General features: G+C 51.7%; 1 protein-coding gene across 2 annotated transcripts; it reads right to left on the reverse strand.

The window, feature by feature from the left end:
* Positions 1–19813, reverse strand: TMPRSS3 (transmembrane serine protease 3). 2 transcript variants are annotated; one of them, XM_090272821.1, is made up of 13 exons: positions 19720–19813; positions 15140–15250; positions 14151–14267; positions 13626–13749; positions 10635–10760; positions 9504–9547; positions 8642–8807; positions 7813–7982; positions 5952–6047; positions 4524–4526; positions 3331–3473; positions 2517–2669; positions 1–56 (listed from the first exon to the last, which is right to left on the reverse strand). In XM_090272821.1, exons 1-13 carry the CDS (start codon positions 19811–19813, stop codon positions 39–41), a joined length of 1365 nt encoding a protein of 454 aa, XP_090128947.1. In that variant the 3' UTR covers positions 1–38. The 2 variants fall into 2 exon arrangements, with proteins under 2 accessions (XP_090128947.1, XP_090128282.1); XM_090272156.1 differs by lacking the exon at positions 4524–4526.
* Between the last annotated feature and the right edge of the window lie 1416 nt (positions 19814–21229).

Consider the following 21229-nt stretch of genomic DNA (forward strand, 5'->3'; position numbering starts at 1 on the left):
TGGCAGGAACTCAACGTGGTGGCTCGTCCCCTTTCTCTTCAAGTTTTCAGGTCCCTCTAGAAATAAAAACGTAGGGGTCATCTTTTTGGCACACCTTAGGACTGAGTGGGCACCTGCATTCCACCCTGAGGGACGCGTCCGCTGTTCTCCATGATTACCGTGGACAGAGTTGGCCTCGGCTGGAGGAGGCGGTCAGCTCGGCACGGGTCCCAGACCGGTGTTCCCAGGCTAGTTGCCATAGCTCTCCTCCCCACCTGCACCTCCCAGCCTCCTGCCAGCCTCTGCCTTTTTCAGCACCAACCCAAGATGTTTTCCGGAATCTCCATGGGAACGTCCCAGCTTTTAGCATGGGGTTCTTAAGTCCTTCCCTGAGTCAGGGCAATTTTGTTTGAAGCCCCAATGAGACCGAGAAAACCACTGGATGAAATGAAGATGATCTAGCAGGAAGTCCCATCAGCTAAGAAATGGGCAATTCCCCTCAAGATGTGTGAGAAGTTTTACCCTTTGCGACAATACGGATGGACCTGTGGGGAACATTACGCTAAGTGAAATAAGCCAGTCAGAGAAAGACAAACACCATATGATTTCACTCCTATGCAGATTCTAATGAACAAACTGAACTAACAAGCAAAACTGAGACAGATTCATAGATAGAGAACAAGGATGATAGCTCATGGGGTGGGGAAGGGAGGGGACAGAGGGACCGGGCAAAAAGGAAAAAGGACCACAGTGTGGGGATTGCCGGGGGGGGGGGGGGGGGTTGATATGAGGGGACTAAATGGTAATGGCAAAAATACAATTTTTAAAAATGTGTGAGCTCTTGGAAGGCCCTCGCATCCAGTTTCCAAAGGAACTGCTAAAAACGCAGACCCTTGGAAAGCTCTCATGGGAAGGGGAGCCTCCGTGGGTCTTCCCCGGGGACACCTGCAAAGAGACTTGCAAAAGGATGAGTTTCACACTGGCCTTCCTTGGGCCAGAGGCTGCTAAGGTGCCCTCAGGCATCCAGGGGGACATGCACCTGTCACAGTCCAAACGGCTCCTCAGCACCATGGAGTGGAGCTCTTTCTAAGCCTGATGGGAGCCACGTGGCCCAAACCTCCACAGGGCTGCACTTCCGTGGCTTTGTGGGTGGATTCAAGCACCCGCTCCTGCCTTCCTGCCCTCCACCCACCATGCCCACACTGCTGTCCACACCCCAGGCCCCCGCTCATGGGCCATCAAGGCCGCGGCAGTGAAGGTTAGAGGCTGATGGGTTGGGGCTGAATTCTGTGCTAAAGAGCTCAGCGCTGGGCCAGTCTGCCCATTAGCAGCGAAATGAGCACCAGCAGATGCTTCCCAACGGGCCAGCAGCCGGGCTCAGGGGAGGAACTGTTTGCACCTGCAGAGGGCTCACAGCTGCACCGCAGCCGGGCTGGCCTAGAACCCACTCTGAGTCCCAGGCCTGCAAAGGGAACCATCAGAAATGTCTCATTTAAAGCAAAAATTCCCAAGAAAGACATGGAAATGGACACCGGAGGCACATTAGGAGTCTAAAGCCCTTCTTGGCCTATTGTTTCATGTTAAAAGGAGCCTTTAAAAATGTCTTCAATCCACAGGGACAGAGGCTGAGGGAAGGGGCAGAGCGGAGTGACTGCTTAGTGAGGTGTCATTCGAGGGGTCCTGGAACCAGATGGAGGCAGTGGCCATACGACACTGAACATGCTAAAGGCCGCTGGGCTGCTTAGTGAAAAATGATCAATTATTTGCTGCATGAATTTTATCTCAATTTAAAAATAAAATTTAAAAAGGTCTTTGAAACTGGTCCAGAGCGTGATGTGGGGCTCCGCGTCCGAGATCCAGCTGGCAAATGTTTGCTGAGCGCCCACGAGGGGGAAGCACCACCCTGTCCAGCTCCCACGCGGCCTGCGCCCCTCCCTGCAGCCTCCCTGCCTGCTCCCCTGGGGCAGGTGTTACACTTTCTCCGCTGCAGCTGGCTGTGGCACTCCCTCCCCTCCCCGGGAGCCCGTTCTTGCTCCCCTGCCGGCCTCTGGCTGACCTGTCTCCCTCCTACAGGGCCCCGTCCAGGGAGTCCCTCCCAAAGCACAGAGCTGCCCCAGCTCCTCCCGAACTGAGGCTCTCCATCCCATCCCTGGCTCCTGTCAAGGTCCAAACCACCCAGTGGGCATTGGGGGGCCTCCTCCACCTGTCTCCCCCTTGTCCACCCTCTATCCCACACATACACAAGCTCTGCTTGTCCTTGTCCCCAAGATCCTCTCCTCTGCCTCTCCTCCTTTCCCCACTTGGTGGAGAGACAGTCAACCATGTGCCGCCCCCCCCTACTGGGGCCACACCCTCTTGGAGCCCAGCAATGGGTTTGCCTGCTCCCATCCGATACCCAAAAACCACAAAGTCACTGCCTGATGAACCAGCAACTGCCTGGTCACTGCCTGGTCATTGCCTGGCTCTCTGCAGCAGGACTGGGGCCACTAGAGGTGAACTGAGAGGGACCAGCCTGAGCGGGGCGGGCACTGCCCCACCTCCAGCTGCTCGTGAATCCAGTCCAGGAAGGCGGTGATGCGGGTGTAGACCCCAGGCTTGTTCACGTCCGCACAGCCGATGCCGAAGCTGGTCGCTCCCACCAGCTTCCACTCCCTCATCTCCTGGCACACCAGGGGTCCCCCGCTGTCTCCCTAGACATCCAGGAGAGAGACAAAGGGCAATAGAGCAGGCGTCACCACCGCTATCCCTCGTCCTGGGGCAGGGCTCCCCTGTGACCGCATCACAAAACCCAGCCCGAGAATGGCTCCGCGTTCACCCCCGCAGCCTTTCCAGAACTGACTCAGCATTCCCGGAAGTGGGTCCTTTATCCCACAGGATGGTCCCCCCAACGCCTCCCCGCCAGGTTCTCCATACACTGAGCCCATGAAGGTCAAGGCAGCTGTACGCAGCCCGGGGAGCACTCACAGAGGGACCGGCCACCTGGCCCTCTGGACCCAGACAGAACTGGGGTCTCACCCACTGTGGCTTCCGAGGCCCACAGTCACGGTTCTCACCTGCCTTCTGCCCTTTTTGTCCCCTGCAAACCCTGAAGACTGGGGTCAGCAGGGAAGCATCCTCGAGACCCCCTCCTTTCACCCAGCCCCCAGGCAGAGTGGGAGCACTGGGTAAACACGGCCTGGCCAGGAAAGGGCGTGCTATCTTGAGCAAACTTCTCCCCCACACCCTGTAAATTTGCTTTTCAGTCAGTCACAGGGAAACGCTGGCAGTGGCCAGTCCTACAGGCTAGGCCACCGTAACAGAGCCTCGCCTCGCCTGCCGCCATGGCCCCCGGAGGTCACCACAGGCCCCTACCTGGCAGCTGTCCACGCCGCCTTCCAGGTAGCCAGCGCAGACCATGGAGGGGGCGATGATGCCACCGTACACTTCTCTGTGGTTGCAGACCTTGTTGGAGATCAAAGGCACAGCTGCGTGGTTGAGGACTGGGGAGGCGTCACCTGTATCAGAGTGGGAGGGGGACACACGGTGAGGCATTCAGGGGACCGGGGCCATGCCACTGCAACTTCAATGGCAGGACGGCCATGCCTGCAAGTGGACGGTGGCAGGGAGGGGCCACAAGCACCCACCAGCCCTGTGGCTCTCTCTCTAATGCAGGCCCTGCTGCTTCAGCTCAGACACCCCCTTCCCTAAGAGGACCAATGTGGGAGGAGGTGGCAGCAACTGTCACCACCATGGACCTCCCCAGGTGGAATCCTTGATCCACACCAACCTATTTGGTTCTCAGGGCAATCCAGGTCACAGAAGCGAAGCTGGGGCTCAAAAAGGTCACACACAGCCTTTGGAGGAAACTTGGGATGTTCAGAAGAAAAATGTCCACATCCCAATCCCTAGAACTTATGACCATGGCCAAAGGGACTTTTGGAGATGTGATAAAACCTAGAGATGGGGACATGATCCTAGGAAATCCAGGTGGACCCTAAATGTAATGACAAGGATCCTTGAAAGTTTCAGAGGAGAATACGTAATGTTGGAAGCAAAGGACAGAGAGGAGAGAAGCTGAAGGTGCTGAGCTGCTGGCTGTGAAGATGGAAAAGAGGCCACAGGGCAAGGAATGTGGCCCTAGAATCTGGAAAAGGCAGGGAACTGCTTGCTCCCCCACCTCCGCAGAGCCTCCGGAAGCAGCGCAGCCCACCAGGACTGGCAGAGGACTCTCAGGCCCCACGGCTGGGAGAAAATGCATTCTTTCTGCTTAAAGCCACTGAGTTTGGGGTCACTGGTTGCAACAGCAACAGGAAACCGATGCATCTGCCATGGATCAGCCCCAGCACCAACCCACAAGACGGAAACCCTCTAACTTAACCTGTGTGCAAACTGGATTATCTTTATGCTTTACAGGCTTAAAGCAGGGCACACCCCCTTCTCATTCCTATAGCCTAAAGCTGCAGGGGGGGCTCTGCGCTCCACAAAACCCTCATTTTTACTGTTCTGTGAGTGTGAGTTACACCGTGTTTTTTGCACAGGCTTCCGCCATCTTCACACATGTCAACCAGCTCTATAGTGGAAACAACCTAGCCATGAGCCTGGGCTGAGATGGTGGCACCTGCCCCTACTTGCTACACAAAGATCCAGTAAAGACAACAAAAGAATCCCCTTCAGGCACTCTGAGTTCATGGGCAACAGCATGAATAGGGACCTGGGTGGGGAGCATGAACAGAGAATCCCAGACCTTCCACCACCTGGTCATGTGAGCCCATGCAAGGTGCTCAGCATCCCTGGCTTCTCCCCTTCAGGACGAGCAAGAGCATCATGCTCCCCTCAGGGGCTGCTAGGAGCATAGCTCTGCACCCAAAGCTCAAAGCACCTGTGGGAGGAGCTTCCACTTTGGGCAGGAAGGCATAGCCAGCCATGGGAGTGAGACCCTGCCCTGGGGGAGGATTGGCATTGAGATGTAGGTAAGCCCCATGTGTCTGGGACATGCAAGAGGGGACAGACTCAGCTAGTAAGTCTCAGAGGAAAGTACTGAACCTCTGTCTTGGGTTGAATTGTGCTCCCTAAATAAATGTGTCCACCTGCAACCTTAGAATGCTTGGAATAGGGTCTTTGCGGGCGTAATTAAGGTAAGAATCTCAAGATGAAATCGTTCTGGATCAGGGCGGGCCTTAACTTCAAAGACTACTGTTCTTATAAGAAAAAGAAGAGGGAGCTCTGAGTCAGGGACACAGGGAGAAGGTTGTGTGACGTTGGGGACAGAAGCTGGAGCGATGCCTCTACAATTCGAGGAGCGCCAGGGAATGGCTGGCCCCGCCAGAACCTGGAGAGAGGCCAGCGTCACATTGTCCCACAGAGCCCACCCCGGGAACCAGCCCTGCGGCCCCTGGGCTCCAGGCTTCTGGCCTCCAGAACCGCGGGTGAGTCAATATCTGTTGTTTTAAGCCACCCTGTTGGCGGTAAGCTGTTACAACAGCCCCAGGAAATGAATACTCTTCCTACTAACAAGGAAAGCAATCCACGGAAACCCCAAGAATTGTGACCACATGTGTGCTCCACCCTGATGAAAGGATGACACAGGTTTCATTCGCATGTACTTTTTGTCGCCGTCACTCATTACATTGTGATTATAGCAATAAGGTCCCGTTGGTTTGCTTTTTCTACTTGATTTTTGTAGGAGGAAATAACACATCTACCAAGGTCACACAAGACACAACTCCTCACCCGTTACAAAGCTGTCTTCTGAATAAACCTCGGGAGGGGTCTCCACCGGGCACCCATGCACTTAGTTAACACAGCGGGAGGAAGAGGATAGGCGACGGGGAAGTGTTAGAGTAGTTGATTCATACTCCCCAACGGGGACGTGTGTTTCCCAAGGGAACATGACATGGGACACAGGGGAGGGGAACGTGTCGCTGTGGACATCTACCCTGGCCCTCTCGGTTCTGGGCTCCCTGGACTCAGACTCTTGATTTCAGACCACTGACCTCCTTCCTCGGTGGTCCCCCATCCCGATGTCCAGCACATTTTCCCATCAGGAAAATTCTCTTCAGAGTTGGGCAGACACACTGGTTGGATCATCTCTGTGTAAAGAGGAAACAACAACTCTCAAATCTGTCTGGGAAAACAATTAATCTCATCAGCCCTCCCCTCTCAGAGGGGCGCTAGCAAACTCCTGAAGAAAGGTCAAGCACTTAGTCATATGCAAGCTATTAGCTCAGAGCAGGGACCTTCCCCTACCAGAGCCCTAAAACTTCGGAACCCTAGACTGTGGCAATCTCAGTGAGTCTAGGCCAGGGTCAGCATATCTTCTTGGAAGGACCAAATGCTAACTGTTTTAGGCTTTGCAGGCCGAGTGGTCTCCATTGCCACCACTCATCTCTGCCACAGGAGCACAAAAGCAGCCACAGGCAAATGGGGGTAGCTGCGGTCTAATAAGACTTCATTCATAAGGCAGGTAAAGGGTCAAATTCGGCTCATGGGCCACAGTTTGCCCACTCCGGGTCCAGACCATGGGTACCTTGCTTGACAGAACACACCTCCATGAATATCCCTACCCACCCTGACACGTGGGATGTCACATAAACCTCCACCAACGTCAGCATCATGGCTGCCATGGGACTTTCACGTGAATACAGCCTGACATGTGCTAAGCCTCTGTGGGTATGACAGTCATGGAAAGGTAGACAAAGACTGAGGGGAAGGTTCGTTCTAATTTTATCAAAGTACAAGCATTGACGCCTTGTTCTGTATAATCAAATGTCATTAATGATAATTAGCCAATGAGCACCAGTCCAACTTCTCTTTGTTTCGCTAGAAGCCTTTGTTTCAGTGTCACGTACAGAGTCTACATGTGCCATGTGGTGAGCACGCTGATGGCCCTGCCCGTCAAACCTGCCGCTGGCCTCGTGCCAGGATTCTGCCCCAGTACGGGGCCTGGTCATCACACTCAGCCTGCGCTCCAAGCTGCTGTAAGCCTGGAGACGGAGGAGGGAGGCTGTAACTGATCTGGGAGAAGGCTCTTAACGCTTTGATTGCAGGTGCAAAAAGTTTGAAAGTTCTATCCTGCGTGGCTTTTTTGTAACCTCCAGAGGTCAGGTCTTGACAGAGAAATGGAGGCTGCTGAACTCATCAGCTGATGGGGAAAGAATGTTTCTGAGTATTTCGGAGAGCTGAAGATACCCAGCATCTTCCGGATAAAGAAATGACTGCAGGAAGGACCGCACTACAACCAGCTGGCTGGCCTGGAAGCACTCCCTTTACCGACCAAGATTGAAACGCTGGGCAGGTGGGTGGCACTAACGAGGGACTTCACCACAACAAGCACCGGATGGAGAAAAGCTCTTTGTGCCCACAGGCCAGAGACCCCCTTTCACCACTTCAGAGGAACCAGGTGGCCTGGCCTGGGCAAGTCCCTTTTATCTCCATTTGGTACCCACAGGGAGAAAGTGGCACCAGTGGGAGCCCCAGAGGGACCAGACAAATGAAACTGACCAAAGTAGAACCGCAATGGCTCTAAAATCAAATTATCATCAAGACCTGCACAGCGAACCTGAACTGGGTGACCGTGTGCCAAAATTGAAGATGTACGTGGGACCCGGGGCCTCTTAACATAATAGCCCAGGTGTCCAGAATATGATGGAAGATTTCTCATCCTACAAGAACCAGGAGAAACTTCCCCTCCTTCATGAGAAGAGAATCAGCTGAAGCCAACGCCTAAATGAGTCAGATGTTGGGATTACCGGACAAGGACCGTAACTCGGCTGTCATAACAATGCCCCAACAAGCAATTGCAGACCCCCTGGAAACAAATGAAAGCAATAGAATGAGAAAGGAACCCGGACGTACCATTGAAGCGGAGTGGTTCTGCCAGCTTCATGAGGGCAATGTCATTGCCCAACTTTTTCGGCTTGTACTTGCTGTGATAGATAATCTTTTCCACCAGGTAGGAGGGAGCTGGACTGTCCAGCAGGGAAACTAGGCCCACCTGGATGGTCCATGACTTGGGGAGGTATAGGCTGCAATGAGAAGACTTGGAGGTAAAGCAGGGAAAACCCAGCCATGTTAACCCTGGTCCTCAGGTGTCCCCAGATCCAGCACCGGGAAGATGGCCAGTGCGTCAAGACCCTGGTGGCGTATGTTCGAATCTACCTCGGCCCCCACCCCATGCAGAAGCACAGGCCCACCTGATGCATTTCCTATAGCAGCCTCCCTCCTACACCCATGAGGGAGGTAAATACAACAGGGAGTAAAAATAACTGAGTGTTTTCTCTGGTCTTCTTCTATGCTAATGTCCTTTGAGAGAGAGAGACAGCTCCGGGGAGACTTCCCCTACCCAGCCTGCGCAGTCTCTCACCCTCTAGGCACGCTGCAGTCTGCCATCATTAGCTACAGGGTAGTAGGTCTAAGACCTTTACGTTGGTGGGTTTTCTCCTGCATGACAGCTTCCTTCCTGCTCTTTCTATCTTTTCTCTGACAGCTGCGGTCTAACATCTATGCAGCTGATGGTGATGAGTTCAGGGTCCCTCCCCGCGGATATTACTTGTGATGATGTGGTCTGTTGCCTGCTTTCTGGACCTGCTGCTGACCACCCAAATCCACCCTGTCCCAAAGGGGCCCAGACTGGACGGGGTCTACAGGAGATGAGGACCACACCCAGGAGGTCAGGATCACTCACTCATAGACACAGTGGGCAGCGGTGAGAATCCACACTGGGGTGATGACGGAGCCCCCACATAAGTGGTAGCCCTGGAACTGAAGGCTGGCCTGCCAGGGCCACTGTGCAGGCGAAGACATGTTTCCACCCACGATGCGCGAGGTGTAGCCCATCCGCAGACCGCAGACTGCCGGGGGAACAGGGTTGGGGTCCATCCCATAGACCTTTCCTTTTCCCGACACCCTGCCTCCCGCACAGAGCTCAGATCCCAGGAACAGTGCTGGGAGGGGAAGCCCAGGGTGGGGGTGGGGGTAGCTCACCTGAGACGTGGGACTGGGGGTGTTTTGGGGGTGCAGAGGGAGGAGTCCATCAGAACAAAGAGCCTGATGCTGTCAGGGCCCATCCCCTAGATGCCCATGATGCCAGGATGAGGACAGCATCCCAGGAGTAAGGGGAACCTCCCATGGCCCCCTCCTCACTAACACAGGGGCTGGCGTGCACCTGCCTGACTCCTCCAGACCCAGCCTTGCAGCACGTGTGCTCCCCCCAGCAGGAATAAGGACCGCCTGCTGGGGGGTGGGGGGTGGGGTTGCTCAGTAGCCTGTGAACAACTTTCCCTTGAGGGGTTCGGGGGGGAGAAAGTCAAGCCCCTGGAGCCACTACAGTGACAGGACATCATGTACCATGGTCCTGTCTGCTGCTGGGAAGCCACTCTGAGTCATCTCCCCTGCCTAACAGGGCTGACCCTCCTCCGAGGGAGAGTCCACGGAGCATCCACCTGGCACCTAGGAGGAAGGGGCTCCCGGCAGTCAGAGGAGGGGAGGGGGCAGGAGACTGAGAGTGAGCTCTCGCTTCCATTTGTCTGTGTTTCTAAAACTCTTACCTGTGCACTTTAAGGTGACCACACGACCTGAGGCACATTCTTCCCTAAAGTGGAAGAAGAGTGGGCTTCATGACAAATACCCAAGGCCTGTGACGTGAACGTTTTTCAACTTAATCTTGGGGTAAAAGAAAACCAAACCATTCCCCTGTTCTTGAATACAGACTACCATTTTAGTCTATATCACAGAATTTGCTTTTAAAAAAAGAAAACCCTCGACAACCATGCGGTACTATACAAGTGGCAGGCATGGAGCAATTCTCAGCTTTGCAGAGCTGGTGATCAGAGATGGATACTGAGCTCTGCCATGTGCCCTGGGGTATTTGTGTGTCTGTTTTACCCCAGTGTTCTTATCTGTCCCTGGGGACATGGAGCACCCACTGGAAGGACAGCAGGCTCTCCAGGCATGAAGTCCTTGTAACCTGGGACACACACACCTGGGAGAGGACACCTCCCAGAGCACCTGCCTTTCTCATAATCCACCCAGACCCCTTTGCAACTTTCTGCCTTCAGAGCCCCAGTCCCGTCATGAGACGAGCTGTCTATGGATCGTATGTGTGTCTGGGGGTCGCTGTCCATGACGAGATGGACAAGCTGACGAACTGTTGTTCCCCAGAGCTGAGAACACACTCCTCTTGGGGTTTGGTCAAGGTGCCAGGAAGAGCACCTGGAACCTGGGCTCAGAACACCTGACTGTCTCTCCACTCCCCAGGCAGGTGAGCCCTCTAAGCCTCAGGTACCTGACTGTCGTTTAAGGACACCTCATTTTACCTTCCTCATGAGTTGTTGGGGAAACCATTACAGGATTTTGTGAACAAAGACAGATACGTTTCTTTCTGAATCTTTCTCATTTTTCCCTCCCTGCTTCCTTTCTTGCAAACACACTGGAGCGCCTATTCTGTGAGGTCTAGGATGCGTTTATGACGTGTACCCCACTTTTGCTCTTTTACCCACCCTCCTGCCTTTCTCTGTTGGCCACATTGGCTGGTTTGGGGCCAGGTTCTCGCAGCCAGCTGGTGTGCCCGCCCAGTCTAACCACTGTGGCCAAGCCCCGCCTTGCACTGTCATGTCCTGGTGGCGCTGTGCACAGCCTTACACAGGCAGCAACGACAGTGCAGACTGCCTGGCGCTTACCTCAAGTACACCGAGTGGTGCAGAGCAGTCACTTTGTCATCTGACAAGAGGTGATTGATGGAGACAAATTCCTCTTGGAACTCTTCCTCCAGCAAGTTCACTCCGAGGGTGTTGGAACTGACGTAGCTGTAACCCATGGAAACGCAGATACGGCGCGAGATTTACTCTGTGCTTCACATCAACCTGTGCCCCGGTCACAGCATTATAGGTATCCTACTGAGGGACATGTCACTGTGTCCTCCCAACTCATCAGTGTGCCCAAGTCACACTATTACAGGTATACCAGGAGGATGTCACTGTGTTCCCCCAAACCATCAACAGTTTGCTCTTGCCAGTGCGTCAAGGCGTTCCAAACCTGGTGGAGTCTGGAATGGTGGTGCCTTCTGGCCCCCACCCCAGGGCTCCATCCATGAGCACAGGTTCTGGGCACCCAGGCAGGAGGACCATTCCTGATGCAGCTGGGTGAGACCCCCTTACACAGTCAGCTGAACTGACCTCTGCTTGGCCTGAAGCAAGCCCCAGAAGGAATGGAACTCAGAACTAGGTGGGTGTTTTCAGGTGGGTACTGAAGTAGGGATGCTGAGCACCCCAGGAACAATAGGCTAGGTAAAATAATTTCCCAGTGTGCCCAGAGTGAGCGGGGGTCCTCATTAGAGAGATAAACATGCAAAAGGAAGAGAGTCAGGAGATACCAGGAGCAAGCAAATGGTGACAGTGTCAGGAAACAGGTCTCCTGGAGAACAATGGTGACGAAGGCCCAATTGTTTAAAAATCAAGTGTTTCGAGAGTTACGAGATGCGAGGTGGGAAAGGAGGGCCATTTCCCCCTTCCTCTGTGGGACGAACAAACCACAAAGCAGCCGGCTGCTTCACTCGCTAATACACCAGCTGCGTGGGACACGAAGTCCCGTCAGGGTTGTGGCAATGGCCTGCCCAGCCCTCCCAGGTGTTGCTCAAGAGTTGACAGGGCAGGGACCCCATGGAAAAGCCCACTATTACTGAGAAGGAGATCCTGCTGCAGTGGGCTAGGCTACCTGCAGGCTGTGACATATGAAGGGACCCCAAATGACATAACTGGAGCCTCGTAAAGCATTGAAGTCTCCAAGTGCAGTCACAACCACAACCACAGACCCCACAGGGTGTCTGTGTGCCAGGCTCACTTCTACACACTCCAAGGTCACTTGACCCTCAGATGGCCCTTTAGACTGGTATTATTACTGTCCCTTTTTTGTGAGGAATGAGTTACGTAAGGAGCCTGAGTATGCCCTGGGATTTGAACCTGGGAAGTCCAACGTGACAGCCTGTCTTCTTTGTTCATCACAGGTATCTGACATGGAACGCAGCAGAGCAGAGACGATCAAAGGAGGGCTCCAAAGAAAAAAGTAAGAGGAATAATCAGAAAAGAACACAAAGGAAATCCCAGAATTGAAGCAACAGACAAGGAAGAAAAGGACAAGCTCATAGTGAAGAAATCGGGCAACGCTGAGGGAGAACGAGAACCTCCCTTCAGAGGGAGCAGTTCAGGGTATGAAGAACCACCCCACCAGGTGGCTGGGGTGCACAGGGACACAAGGGCTGCCCATGAAGAGCAGGTGGAGAGGGAAGGGGTGACTGAGTCCTTGTGCAGAACAGAGGAGAGGCTGGGGGACTGGGGACTGCGGACTGGGGCGGTGCTCCAAGAGGGAGAGGAGGGGAGACAAGATGGGAGATGTCCCCTGGGGATCCCGAAAAAGGGCCTCCACAGAGAACAGAAATGCTGTTTGTGGCGATGGAGTGAAGTGTCTGTGCGTATGCACACACAGGTGTCTGTAGCATGTGGGTAGTGTGTGTGGTTTATGCATGTGTGTGGTGTGTGAGATATGTCATTGTTTGTATGCATGTGTGTGCACATGTGCACCCAAAACATGTGCGTGATATGTGTGCAGTGTGCATGATGTGATGGATGTGGTGTGTGAGTGGGTGCATGCGTATGGGTCATGTGTGGGTGATGTGTGTCTGTATGCATGCGTATAGTGCATGTGGTGTGAGAGTGTGCCGTGTGTGCGTGTGGCTCATGTCTGTGTTTGTCTTCAGGAGGAAGGTCTATAGGATCCTCCCAAGCACTTGAGTGGTGGTTTTGCTGTTGAAACTGCAGCTGGCTTCTGAGTCACTGGGGGAGGTGGAGGCAAGTCTCAGGGGTGCTGGCTGGAGGCCCGTTGGGGTTTCGCTGGCTTCCAAGAAAGAGGAGAAGAACATGACACATCAAATTTGAAGCGGGAGGCCCCTGGAGGACTGAGGCAGTGGGACTCTAAACCACCCAGCTCATTTCCTTGGAAACAAACAGAATTGCGTTTTCAAGCTCACCCTGGTCACCGTGCTCCCTTCCTGGGAGATGCATGTAATACGGGAGCCTACGTGCTTTGAACTCCGAATCAGGAGCCAAGAGGGAAGGTGGCATGGAAGACGGCAGCTGTCGCGAACCAAGGAGGGGACAGGAGAGAGGAGGCGGCCCCCACAGCAAGGAGAAAACGGGCCATCCCAGTGCAGAAAGTCACAGGGACAAGAGCAAACACTGAAAAGTGAAGATGCCACTGCAGCAGTTCTTGTCCCTACGTGTTGCTAAGCAACTGTGTTTGAATAATTGTGCTTTCACCAAATTGCTAACTGTTGGCACCTGGTTCTCTGGGGCTCCTCGGGAAGTGTGTGCACAGATGGACACGTGACCACCGGGACCACGCGGGGTGCTATTGGGAGGTTACTCTACAGCGGTGGCCTGCGGAGCCCAGGGGCTCCTGGTCCCGGAAGCTCCTTATCTCCTGTGTGCATGTAGGTCTGTTCTGGCCCTGAGACATTCCCAAAATGCCATTTCTCATGTGACTTCAAGTGAGTGTGGTGTCAAGCCTCGTGGGGTTGCCATGAGGACGCGCTGTGATAGGAGGTAGAGCACCGTGCAAGCACCCAACCGGACAGTAGCTGTCTTTTCACCGTCACCTGCAATTGCTCTTTAACTTACCTTGGGAACCCCAGCTGGGCGCAGGCGACACTGGCGTGGTGACTTCTCCAGTCGTCAGAGCACACGGTCCTCCAGGAAGCCGCCGTGAACACCTGGAGCACGCCATTCCGACCGCTCACGCGGACTGGCCAACGCATGGGTGCAACAATCCGTGAGTGGCCCGCAGGGCCGAGGCCGGGGCAGAGCTTCCTCCGCAGCCGGCTCAGACCCCCGCCTCTGCTGAATCTGACCTGCTCCTTGCTCACAGGGTCCCATCATCACAGGACCCGCCTACTGCCGGGGCCCCCTGAGCTCTCTCAGAGATCTCTTATTGCTCAGGGAGTCTCCCCAGCCCAATTGCAGCCTCATGGAATGCCCCTCCCCTAACACCCAGCCCAGGGTCTCCTGGGGACCGGCCGGACCACTCTTGAGGATATAACTTTTTTTTGACTCTGGCATTGACTTGGACCCATTTCCCAGATGGGAAAGGCCCAGACTGGGTCGTGCTGACTTCCTCCTGTCTCCAGTGAGGAGGCATGAGCTTACCGCATCGGAACTCATCCTCCCCGGCTTTGCAGTCTGAGACACCGTCACATCGAGCAGTCAGTTCAATACACTTAAAAGACGACCGGCACCTGTACTTCCCAGAGCAGTCGAAGTGGACTGAGGACGGGAGAAGACAGGAGTGCTAACGGAGGGCTCCTTCAGCAGGCAGCACTACCAACTGTCCGCCCGCCCCGTGGCCGTGAGCTTGCCCTTTAGTGATGAGGCTGCATTGGAACTACCCCTGCGTCGGCAGCCCAGTTTCTGTTCCAGATTCCAGGGGGTGGGGCTGATGCACCCACTTTGTCTCACTAAGTGGTCTCAAGACACAACGGGAGGTGAATTTAGACCCTGCAGGGCTGCAGGTCAAGAGAGAGAATGTATGGCCGCAAACTGACCGGCTGAGCCAGCTGAGTAAGGAGCCCTGAGTGAAGACTCTCACCCCCCACCCCCATCTGTCTGTCTACCTCCTGCTGTCTCTGACTCGGGGCCGCAAGTGCAGGAGCTGTGGACCACACACCCGGCAGGTGGAGAATTACACTGAGCTGTATTCCAGTTATTTGAAAGAGAAAATGAGAAATTGTTCTTCATTAGAGACCATCCAAATGACTCAATTTCTCAAAGGCCACATGCACCTTCTTTTAAAAATAGCAGGCGTTCTTGGCCTGGCCTGAATGGCCGCCTTGTCTTCTCCACCCAGCCGCGTACCCGCCTCTGCTGCGGATTCTATTTCATCAGCTGCGTTTGGACACTTCTAACTGGGCGGGTTTCATGGTGACAAAGCCCTGAGCATGGCCAACAGCCCCTGCAGGGCCCCAGGTTGGCTTTACATTCACACAGGCAAATAAAAGTCAAAGCCAGCAAACCCAAGGGGTGTTTGCCTCCGGTAATTAAGGCTGGGCGGTGGCACCACGCTGGTGCGGCGGGGCTCATGAAAGTTTAAGTGCCTGAAGAGGTAGTTGAGAGCTTACTAAATAATAAATGGTACTCACAGCCCAGACCAATGGCCAGAGCTAATATCAGTGCGATGACCCCAATGACGATGATCGGGAAGAACTTCAATGGCAGCAGTGATAGGAGCTGGGCGGCCACCGCATCCGTATCTGAAACCCAAAGAATAAGGAGTGAGGGGAGCAAAAAGCCACAGAGCAACAAATTCGAATCAAAGAAAACATACAATATAGGTATTCATTTTCCCCATCTCTAATGCAGAGAATGTTTCCAGCTCAGAGAAAGTAGCCCCCATATGGGTAAAGGCCCACCGGCCAGGGGCACAGTCCCTAGCAGTCCAGCCCCACACTTACAGACTCTGACCCCATTCTGTTCACCCTGGGTTAAGGAATGGTGTTGTGGGTTGAATTGTGTGTCCCCCCAAAAGATAGGTTGAAGATCTAGCCCCTAGCAGCCCAGAATGTCATCTTATTTGGAGACAGAGGCTTTAAAAGGGTAATGAAGTTCAAATGAGGTCATTGTTAGTGTGGGCCCTGATCTGTCTGGTGTCCTTGCAGAAAGGAGGAATTTGAAAACAGAGGCAGACCACACAGAGAGATGATGACATGAAGAGACACAGGGAGTGGCCATGTGAAAGTAAAGGAAGAAATCGAAGTGATGCATCTACAAGGCAGGGAACATCGGAAACCAGGAAGGGGCAAGAAGGATTCTCCTGCAGGTACCAGAGGGGTTGTAGCCCTATCAATGCCTTGATTTCAGGTTCCTGGCCACCAGAATGGCGAAACAATAGTTCTGTTGTTTTAAGCCACCTAGTGTGTGGCACTTCATTTCAGTGGCCCTAGGAAATTAAAACAAAGGGAAAGTAGCACATCAACTTTCAAGGACATTTTCTCACAGAGGAGGGTGACATGTAAAGTCCGAACAAGGTACTTTCAGGAGAGGGAGGGCTGGGATCTCTGAGAGGGTCACCAGATGACACAGCAGACCGTTCTTCATGGGTCTCGTGCACAGAGGCACCAATGGCCTTGGTTCCAGAATATCTTTCCAAGGAGTTGGCAAAGCAAAAAGCCTTCGAAGACAGAGATAGAGCAGGGTTTGTGCAGATCTGCTTGTAGTCCGTTATAAAGATTCGGGTTCCCTTCACGATGGGTTCCTCAACTGTAATGCAGACCCACTGTGTGTGCAACGTACACCTGGGCTGCTCCACGTTGCCCCCATGGGACTTGGTGGGCAAGAGCAACAACTCAAACAGGATGCATGTGCCACTTGTGCTGTGAGTAATAAAGTCCTTTGTGTCTGACCAGGAGTCCCGTGTCTTCTGCCAGAATCCGTGGAACTATGATAGGCTGCCCTGTTAGCTTGCACCAGACCCTCCCCTGTTCTTGCCTAAAGTATCAGGCAGCTTAGGCATAAAGGGAATGTGAAGAGCATTAAAACGCCCAGACGTACAAGTCCCTCTGCGCAACCAGGAGAATTTCCACCAGCACCCTTTCCTCTCTGAAGAACAGGCCATTTTGTGCAAATTATCTCATCAATCCTGAAAATACATCCACACCCAAGCTATCTTCCCTTAAGTTAGAAACGTTGGAATGGAGGAAGGGCAGAAAGCTTTCCAAGGGTCATGCCATTGCTCAGGACAGAGACTGTCTCTGCCTCTCTTCTCTTGGTCTTGAAGATGTTGAGCCGAGAGGTCTCCCAGGGAAGAATCGAAAAGATCTCTCCCTGCTTGTCTCTACACACGACTTCACCTTCCGGTAATAGTGTGATTATAAAAAGGTCAATATCATTCAAGGCTGCCTTAAAAAAGAAGAGAATTTAAATATAAATATATTGGGGGGGGGAGGTGGAATAGGAGGGAAAGGAGGAAAGAGTAAGCAGAAGAAAAGGGGAAAAGGAGAAAGGAAAGAAGCCAAGGGAAATAAGGTAACACAGGCAACATATAATCCTCAGTGATAATGAGGGATACAGAGCAAGAAAGGCCAGTCAGAGAGATGGAGAGCAGTCAACTCTCTGCTTTGGCCTGGATGAGCAGTTTGCTCGCAGGTGCATTCTCAGCACCTCGAACAGCAGCCTGGCACCCGGGAGTTCTTGATAAATGTTAGTACATTGGTTGGATGAATGGATGGATGGATGGACGACATCATGATAACAAAGGTTGTTTATCTCAGGGTTAGAGACCAATTCCTTTCAAGGCAAGGAGTGCATAGTCTTGAGTAAGCAGAGCAGATGCCTCTTGCCCACCCTCCCCCTACCCCTCAGAAGCCTGCACCAAGTTAATAAGTCTCCCCCATTGAGATGTGTTCTCTCCATTTACAATTTAAAAATCAGCAGGAACCCCCAAAATGACCTCGTATCCTCCCAATTGTTCTCTAAGAGTTAATTTAGGGAACAATCCAGCTTGTGGAGTCAAAGATTGTTGTTCAGTTAGAACCTCTGCATCAGTTCACATTGGTCCCTTCACCGCTCTGCCCTGGTGCCCTGTGGGAGCTCCCACGGCCCCACCGCCCTTATTCTGTCTTTGAGGGTGTGCTTAGAATAAAAAGCAAGATGCAGAGCATCTCTCCAAAGAGGAATGCAAATGATAAACAAGCATTAAAAAGACTTTCAACCTCTCTAGAGATCAAAAAAATACAAATTAGGCATAACACTCTATCAATTTCCCAACATAGTGATGTCATTGTTATTATACTCACTACAGTCCCAAGTGAAAGGCAATGGACCTCCACTTACGGTCAATAGGAGTTTGCATTGTGTAAACGTTTTGACAGTCACATTTGAAATCTGTACCAACATTTTACAAATGGATGGAATTTTTGACCTAGTAAGTCCACTTCCAGGAATTTATCCTTGGGTGTCATCATGGATAGACACAGATGTCGACCTACAAGGATGCTTAGAGAAGTGACATTGATAATATTGATGCACGGGAAACAGCCTACATGCCCAACAGGAGAAACTGGTGAAATAACAATCAGTATAGAGACACTACATGATAGAATGGGGGGGGGGGTCAGCAAAGCTTTTATGCAAAGGACAAGAGCATAACTATTTAAAAATGTATGGGCCATATGGCCTCTGTCACAACGACTCAACTCTACTGCGGCATGAAAGCAGCCACAGACAATATGTGAATAAACGGATGAGTTCCAATAAAACTTTAGTTATAAAAACAGGCAGTGAGCCAGAGTCTGCCCATGAGCCATAGTTTGCCAAACCCTGAGGAATATTTAATTATTAAATGCCATGGAAAAATTAACATGATACTGTTTAGTTGGTATTTTTTAAGCTTCAAAATGATACAAGTAGTATATGTCACTTCCAAAGGGAAATAAAGATATGTTGATAGGAAAAAAGGCCAGAAATCCCACATAAAGTGCTAATAGTTATCACTGAGTAATGGTACAATTGTGGGTAATTCAAAAATACATACTTTTGATTAACTGTAGTTTCCAAATTTCTATAATGAACAATATATTGCTTTATTTAAAAAGAAAAGGTTTAAACAGCTTTTGTTCCTTCCCACTACTAGGAATTAATCATGAAAAAATAATAAAAATTAGCATAGAGAAAAATGTATAATGCCATTCATGTTCACATTATTTATAGTATAAAAATATTAGAATTATATGTCAAATGGTAATAAAATGGTTATGTAAATTACATATACTTGATGGAGTAATGTTATTTTTAAAAAGACATTTATAAAAACCAAAGAGCAGACGGAAAAATGCCTGTCAGCACCATGAACAGATGCACATTTACAGGCAATGGCAGGAAGAAAATGAATACAGATATAAAAACCAGGTCAAGTTTGGGGGTCGGGATTGCAGGGTACTTTTAAAATTTACATTTATGTTAATTTTGCAGAAGTATTTTTAAATTGCATATTTTTTACTAGAAATATCTCCTCCCATTTCCCATCCTCTCCTCTCCTTCCCCACCCCCCTGTCCCGACCCAACATCAATTGTGGTTTAAAAGGAATTGTTAGGGTAACCGCCTTCTCATGCTTCCTAGAACCTCAGCCAGAGCCCCAGGGGTCCCTCTTCCAGGCCCCAGGGGCCAGCATTCCTGACTGCGTCCAGGACCAGCAAGCCCCAGTTCACTGGGACAAGTCCTCATAGACTCCTACCAAAAACATCCTAGCTGGATAGGCATTACGGAGGCCACCGTTTCTCCCAATATTTGTAACCTGTTTGCAAAACCAACTCTGTCACCTGCTCTTGGGTATTAATCTAGGCATCTAATCCTTTCAGTCAAGTCCACCTTATTGTAGGTTTTCTGGAAGGGCTGGTGAGCCACGGGTTCTCAGGACTCCCTGGAGGGTTCAGGGATTCTGGCCGGGACCTGACCCCTAGCTCCCAGGGGCAGTTGGAGCCTCCATTTCTGAAGCTCTTCTTCCAGGGAATACAAACGCCTGTGTCCAAGGAGTTAGCCAGGGACTGAACAAACATCCCCCGCTGATGCCCCTTCTCTACAAACCAAAGAATGGCATGTGGTCAGCGTGTGAGGGGTAAGGACTTCTGGTCAGATATTTCCTCAGAGGGAGACTCAGCCCTCAGCCACACCTGTCATCTAGATGGGGGGGAATGGCATGCAGAAATCATACTTGGTTCCACCTACCTGGTGTAGGAGGACTTATTTTCAGATCATCAAGGCCAAAAAGGGACCTGAAGGAGAAGGGGGCTTCAGCCGCGGGCGGGTCGTTTTCCCCCATGGTGACTATTTCAGGGCCTCTGAGGTTCGGATCTCCCTCCACCTCCACCTCCTTCACCAGGAAAAACAAAAAGTGTTTGCTTCCTTATTTATAGTTTTAGCATCAGATGCATCTTTGTTGTGTTAAGTCTTTGAAATCTGACAATCCGCATTAAGCAAATTCAGTACCGATTAATCAAAACTATTTGCCTGGTGAAAACGCATTTTTTTCTAAGCCACAGCAGATAACAGAGAAACTTCTAGAGTTAGCGAAAAACAATGAACTTAATTCTGCTAAAATCATCACTTTCCCAACATTTGTTCGACCAGTCTTAAAATCAACTGAGTACACATCTTTAGAAATACACCCTTTGCCAGTTAGAAGTCACTGTATGATGATTTTACAGAAGATAAATGGCGTTCAAAGCACATTCTTTCTCTTTTTTGTCATTACTATTTGTCTCACATAAACTTGACCCTTTACCTGTCCTGCGATACACCTGCCATAAACATAATAAGTTTGATACTCACATAGTGTCTGCGCCCCTCAAATGTCAACGGCACCAGGGAGGGGAAGCTCACCCACAGTGTTTGTAGCTTTCCTGGCTCGCACAGCCATGACCTAGTTAAGGATGAAAGTATCCGGGCCCTTGGGGTGCCTGGTCCCCGCCCCACACCCGCAGCAAAGGGAGGAGTGGCTGGGGACCGCTGGCCAGAGCTACACTGGGGCTCTGTTTCCTCCAGGAGAATTCCTCCTATCGCAAGGCCCCGGAGGCCAGAGCCTTTGGAAGTCATTCCTGTAACTCTAAGAGGGGCGGAGGGAGCGAGAGGACAGCCAGATGTCCCAGCTGCATCCCAGGTCACTCTCCTGGGCAGCAGGCGTGACTTCTCTAGGACCCCGCTTCCTCGTACTAAAACCCGAGGTTCCAACAGGCCCAGAAATGCAGACCCTGAGAGTGCCTTTTTTATTTTCTTTTTATTTACCTGTTGTAACGTTTGAAATGAAAAAGGCAAGTATCAAGCCATTTAAAACAAAGCTTGTCTTCATGCTGCTTCACGTGGTCATTGGAAAATCTAAGCAAGAGTCGTGCCATGAAAACGTTTGTTTCATTCTCGACGTAAGGGTAGCTTTGAGGAGCATCTTAGAAAGCTACTCAATTCACAGTCAGCATTTTTTACTTTGATTCTTGCTGATTCTGGCTGACTATCGCCATGAAGCCAATTAGACAGCTTAACGTCATAATAAAAATAAGACTAAATGATAAACTGACTCCTGAAACGTGGAGGCTACGGGAGGAAGTCCCTCCCTGCACAGGCCATGGTTGGCAGCTCTCACACACTGAGGAATGTGGAGGGGTCATCCATTAGTTGAATCTTCTCTCCCTGCCCCCCACTTCACTCACCGTTTGTGGAGCCGCCATTGTTAAAAGCAGAAATA

Source organism: Furipterus horrens, unplaced genomic scaffold, assembly GCF_987537825.1.
Source record: "Furipterus horrens unplaced genomic scaffold, mFurHor1.1.pri manual_scaffold_1, whole genome shotgun sequence".
NCBI lineage: Eukaryota > Metazoa > Chordata > Mammalia > Chiroptera > Furipteridae > Furipterus > Furipterus horrens.

Excerpts from the sequence above, each read along its gene's own strand:
- TMPRSS3 (XM_090272821.1), bottom strand. The coding sequence starts at position 19,813 with ATGGGGGAAAACGACCCGCCCGCGGCTGAAGCCCCCTTCTCCTTCAGG. Across the intron at positions 14,268-15,139 it reads TCTGGCCATTGGTCTGGGCT|TCCACTTCGACTGCTCTGGG; the intron begins GTGAGTACCATT and ends TCCCGTCCTCAG. Across the intron at positions 7,983-8,641 it reads GCTGCCCACTGTGTCTATGA|CCTATACCTCCCCAAGTCAT; the intron begins GTGAGTGATCCT and ends TTCTCATTGCAG.